Source organism: Mus caroli, chromosome 13, assembly GCF_900094665.2.
Source record: "Mus caroli chromosome 13, CAROLI_EIJ_v1.1, whole genome shotgun sequence".
Classification (NCBI taxonomy): domain Eukaryota; kingdom Metazoa; phylum Chordata; class Mammalia; order Rodentia; family Muridae; genus Mus; species Mus caroli.
In genome coordinates, this window is record NC_034582.1 from 35,488,733 (window position 1) to 35,494,732 (window position 6,000).

Genomic DNA, 6,000 nt, shown 5'->3' on the forward strand with positions numbered 1-6,000 from the left:
GATGTAACTACATCCTCAGACTCAGTGTGTCTCCTGCAATTAGGCCTTATTCTTTTACCTAGGCCATGCCTTCTTTGTTCCTGATACATGGTCATCTCTCTCGAGTTAGCACACGAATGGCACCTTGAGCCCTCCAGCTGCCTTAGGGAAGCTAATCACTTCCATTCGTGGAGTAAGAAAAGAAATGGATCTCTCTGACTTGTTCCTTAAATGGCATGAACTAGATGTCTCAAATGTCTCAATATTCATTACAAACCCAAGGCATGGCTTTGTGGGTTTTTTTTTTCTGAAAGTATTTTCACTATTATAAAACTATGATGCTGTGGTTGAGAGTATAGCTTGGTTGGTAGAGTAAATTGGTGCTGGGAATGAAGCTTTGCATTCAAACCTTAGTACTACCATAGACCAGGTGTGTGGAACAAGCCTGGGATCTCAGTCCTCTGGAGATGGAGACAGGAGGATCCGAAGTTCAAAGTTATCATCCTCTGCTATGTAATGAGTTGACACGAGCATGAGACACATGAGTCTCTGTTTATAAAAAAATTAATAAATAAATAAAATTTAAGTAAATAAATGAAATAACATTACAGTGTGTTGCTTGGAAACTCACTGTTTTAACCGTCAGTCTCCTACAAACGGTAGCAGTGAGACCAGCAGGCAGAGTTGTACGCTTAATGAGAAAACTTGATGTTACTGGGGTGACTCTGACAGAGCAAATGGGACTTCTTCCAACAGCATCCTTTCACATTCTGGAAGCAGAAAGGCTCTTGTGACTCCTCCTGCCTGACAAGTAATGGTTGTTTTAGGTGCTTCTCCTGTTTTAGTCTTTTGTTGTGAGTGTTGTGCTGTTCATATGTATAATGTATATATATATATATATATATATATATGTATATATATGTATACACACACACACACACTCTCTCTCTCTCTTTCTCTGAATGTGAATGTGAAGTAGCCTAGTGGGGTTTTATTTGTTTGCTTGAGGTGTGAGATTCCCAGATTCTGCTGTGCATGAATATTAAGGGACAGACACAATTCAATGTTATTTTGACAGCCTGCTAAAGAGTATATTTTCCTACCCATGGGAGGAGGTAATTCTGTTTTGATTTTATTTTCTGACACATGCAGAATGTTTAGGACTGTTCTTTTAACCATTCGAGGATGCTTCCCTCTCTGACTGGCAGGAGTGGGAAATGCTTTTCTCATCACAGGACTCAGCAGCCTGTCCTACAGATTCAGTGCAGCTTTGGCGCTGTAAATAATCTTTGCAGCCTCACTCTTTTTAACCTGCAGTGAGTATCCTTCCAGAGCTGCATGGTGTAACTCCTCCTATTGGTACTTTGGCCAGAGCCTACCCTGTATTCAAGTCAGCATATCAGTACTGTAAAGAAATACCCAAGGCAATTAGCTCATATAGTGACTTGGGCTCTTAATTTGGGAAGTTCTAGTCCAACTTCAGTGATATCCACTGCTTTCAGCCTCTGACAAGGCAGCACATCATGGTGCCAGGGTGGGGCATGGCTAGAATGACTTACCTCATGAACCAGAAAGCAAAAATAGAGGAAGAAAGTGGGGTTCACAGTCCCCTTCAAAGGTGGAGCCTCAATGGATGAAGGGCCTCCCACTGTATTCTGCCTCTAAAGGGCCCACCATCTCTAACGCTTAATAGTTCTACTCTGTAGATCAAGGCTTTCAAACTCGAAAAGACACCACTCCACACATGGACCATAACAATGACTCAACAGCTCATATTGGATACCCTTGGCAAAGCCAACAAGAATAGGTGAGGCTCCTACATCCAGAGTTCACATTTTTACCCAGGGACTTGAGAGAGAATGGTCAGTTGAACAAAAACAGGTAATAAAAACAAACTCTAGCACACCTCAATGAAAAAAAAATGTTTAAAAACAAGAAGGTTTGAAATGGACCAAAAGAATATAATTGTAGAGTATGGGGATCATGTAGTGAAGAAAAAAATAAAAAGTATATTAGCCTAAATTTTTTTAACCAAAGGTTAATTTGAAAGTTATCTGAACTATAAGCACTTATCATATTAATTAAAATAAAAGCCCAGTGGGAAAATTTTTTTTATAATTTTTTATAATTTTATAATATTTATAATTACAACAACAATAAGGGGTATTATTGGATTCTGGCAAGGCATCTTTCTGCACATACCTCTGGTAGGACAACCTCACTATACCATCTTCCAATTAGGCCCATAATAGACTGTTCCCTCTATTTGATCTTGTCAGTTAAGGTCCCTTTTCCACAAGCATTTCCCCACAATGAATTCTTACATTCCTTTTTCAAAGCAGCTTTTGATGTCCTGGCTGTTATGTCAGTGAGTAGTCTAACTTGTTTAAAGCTAGTCATGCATGCACACAGTTGTTGCATGTATTGTTATGTTTTATTGCATGTATTGTTAAGTGCTCATCTTCCATTGATGGGTCATGCTAGTCTTTGGTTTTTGTTTTTGTTTTTCTAACCCCTACCTATCTTCTTCTGAATGACAGAGTAATTACTCTATTGTCTAATGGTCTTGATCGACGCTATTGGGTTTTCATAGTCACAATTTGCTATGGAGTTACAGAGAAAAAAGGAGGGGGCGGTTGCATTAACACATCTGCTAGTGAAAAGCACAACGTGAAACTCTGTTTCCAGGTAGGGAAAAAATATTTTCTCCTTGAACCTTATCCTTTAGTACCGGAGTCAATTCTGATGATTTTTATACTAATTCAAATTAATAGGATAAAAGGCAGTTCTTCTGTGAATAGTCAACGCCATGCCCCCAGTACAGCAGTGCAACCTGGGCTTCTATGACTAATCAACTCTCCTTTCTCTTCGTACTTTACCTGCTCAGGAAGCCACCATCTGTCCAGGGCAGATGTTCTAGGAAGAGCTGAACCTGGCTTCACTGCTCCTATTCCACAGCTTCTCTCTGAACTTGATGTCCTCCTCCTCTCCAGGATCACTTCTAACCCCGCCCACTATCGTTTCTCCCAGCACCCTCCTTTCCAGGATCACTTCTAGCTCCGCCCACTATGGTTTCTCCTAGCACCCTTCTTTCCAGAATGCATTTGAATAGTCAGGACAACCTGTGGCTTACTATATGTACAGTTCCTCTAGCTCCTGGATGTCTATACACATACGCATGTGCCACATGTGTTAGTGTTGTTTGCCAAGAAACCCTGAACACAGAAAGATCAATAATCCATACTACACTCTTAACAAATAAAGAACACAGAATTAAATATCTCTTTACCTGCAATAGGGTTGGAATAGATAGATAGATCGATAGATAGATAGATGATGATAGAAAGCTAGCTAGCTAGCTAGATGATAGATAAGAGACAAATAATAGATATATAGAGAGATGATAGATAGATAGATGATGGATATAGAGATAGATAATGATAGATAGATAGATAGATAGATAGATAGATAGATAGATAGATAGATAGTAAAGCAAAGACAGAGAGACAAATAGACCAATAGTAAATGTTTATTGAACACTTAAGTGAATGAGATCATAGAAGATTATATGAATAAGATCCTTTGTGTTGAGAACAGTGGGTTGATTCTGGATAGAAAGAGATGGTGAGCAGATAGTGACAGCAGAGTCTCATTTAATGCAAAGAATGTCTATGCACATGTGCACAGAAGGTTGGCTTACCACAGAAAGGCTTTCATGGAAATAGAGCCCCACATCATAAAAGTTGCCACCATGAAGAACTGGGCACGTCCTTGTCTTCAGCTGCTCAGTTTGACACTCCTGTGAGGCACAGCTCCCCAGCTGACTAAGCAGAGATACTCGGAGGAGGTAGGAGCCTTGGGGAGCCTTGTCCTTGAGGCCCCTGATACATCTGATCTGTATTTGTAGACTAGGCAACTGAGGCTGCTCACCCTACATAAAAGGAGGAGTTCTTGAATTACACAGGAACTGAGTAAAACCAAGCAATTAGCAACAATGGGCTTTTCAGAGGGTAAAAAAAGGGAGACAATTATTTTTACTCAACCTGTAATTGTTAGGTATTAGCAATGATAACAGACAAGGACCTACAATGTATAATTAAGAGGTCAAAAAGCAAACTCCCCGGTGATGGGAGGGAAAGTTTAACTAGTGTTTAAGCATGGTATGTTAATAAGCTATGCCATCAGAAACCATTAATCTATTATAGTAAGATGGAATTAGCTGGAATCCAACACGTCTGGAAACCACACAGCAGGCCTGCTAAGATTTTTGGGGAATGTGAAACCCCAGCAGCTAGCCTCACACATGGCATGAGAAAGGCGGAGATCATAAACACTACTAATCACAGATAATAACGCCACATTGATAAGTGACCTGCAAAACATGGAAGACTTACATCTTGTCTGATCCAACATGTTCTCAGCATGTCAGCTTGCCCTACAGGCTTCCGACAAGAGCCCATCCCACAACAAGAGAGAGGGAAATATCAAGATCTGAGTCTCCGCCCATAGCATGTAACTGAGACAGGACTGAATGTTTCATGGAGCATTCAAGTTTCATTGCTCATTCAAAGTTGACTGGAACAGGCCATTTCCATGTTCCGTAATTGCCCACAAGTTTATATAAATTAATGATTTTAAGTGAACTATTGTTTCAGATCAAGTAAACACTTAAGCAAGATTGTTGAGGATTCAGATATCATTAAGTTTTATTTTAGACTTACTCACAAGTCCCTGAGTAATTCAACCTTGAAGTACTTTATGCTTCAATCACAAATAATATCATCCCAGGATAGGGGTACCACCAGGTTAATCTACAGTTTACAGAAGAGAGACTTCTTAATCCTGCCAAGAATTTATTGAGATAATGCATATTTTCGTACAGATAATATGCTTCTAGAATTAAGTAAACAAAGAAAGTCGTTCCGTTTCTTTTGTTTCCCATTCAAATCATACTTAAAAAGTAATCAGAATAACAATTATTTTTTGGTTTAATTAGAAAATCTTAATTAACAACAAAGATTTAACCTTAATATTTTGGTTTCCAAAAATATTTTTTTTGAAAATTAACACCATCTGAATAAATAAGACAATCTTTTTCGACCCCAAGGCAGGATTACTGATGCAGGCAGACGGAGTTATTAAACACATTCTAAATTAAACGCCTCTATGAATTTTATACTGAAATATATTGTGATAGTTTTGCATGCCAAATGTGACATTCTGTGTTTTAGATTCATCTTCTGTAGTAATGTTTTTTTTTTTTTTTTGAAAATGTCATACAAACAAAGATTTTGTCATTTACCAATAGAATTACTATGCATGGTCGCCTAGCCATCTCTGTGCCGGCTCTTGTGGTTGTTTCAAGTCAGCAAGCCATAAAGAATCTTTATCTCTCTGAAACACAGCAATTTGGAAGATAATCGAATGGTGACTAGGGGGCAGACGTGCCAGTCTGAGGAATTATACCACAATCTCTCTTGCATTTACAACCTCCGTCAAGCACATGCCAGGCCAAGTGGGAGAAGGGGAAAGAAGATTCATCAAATCTCAGGCCTGCGTCATTTGCATTTTGGCAAGCCTACCTCCAACGGGCAGCTGAGACTGAGCCTGGTCATACTGGCATTGGCACCCTGTGCTGAGGAATGCCGTTGACATTTCCATGGGCAGCATTTGGCCTGTGTACGGCATTAGCATCAAAAACATTTAGTAAGGCCTGCTTTCTCTCAAGAAACCCTTAGGAGGAAAAGAACAGGTAAGGGCAGCCACACAATGGACGTCTTCCTCTGACATTTTGCAGCAGAAGTCAGTCCAGAGTGCTCACCTTCCAGCAAGTTCCTTCTGTCCTTCCAGATTCTTTAGTCTTTTCTGGAAATGAGCATTGCCCCGTGTCACTAGCCTTTGTGTAAGGATTCCCGTCTGCAGTGCACAGCTGACTCGGAGCTCTGCAGCAGGTAGGAAAAATGAAGTAAAAGAGAGAGAGAGAGAGAGAGAGAGAGAGAGAGAGAGAGAGAGAGAGAGAGA

At 39.9% G+C, this 6,000-nt stretch overlaps 1 protein-coding gene across 1 annotated transcript in view; it reads right to left on the reverse strand.

Annotated features, from left to right (window-relative positions):
• The window catches only part of Ofcc1 (orofacial cleft 1 candidate 1), a 281,087-nt gene that overhangs the window by 197,060 nt on the left and 78,027 nt on the right, over nucleotides 1-6,000 (reverse strand). The window contains exons 7-8 of the mRNA XM_021180950.1: nucleotides 5,801-5,921; nucleotides 3,680-3,910 (exon numbers count right to left, since the gene is read on the reverse strand). Coding sequence (XP_021036609.1) covers nucleotides 3,680-3,910; nucleotides 5,801-5,921 — 352 coding nt within the window. The remainder of the gene's footprint in view (nucleotides 1-3,679; nucleotides 3,911-5,800; nucleotides 5,922-6,000) is intronic.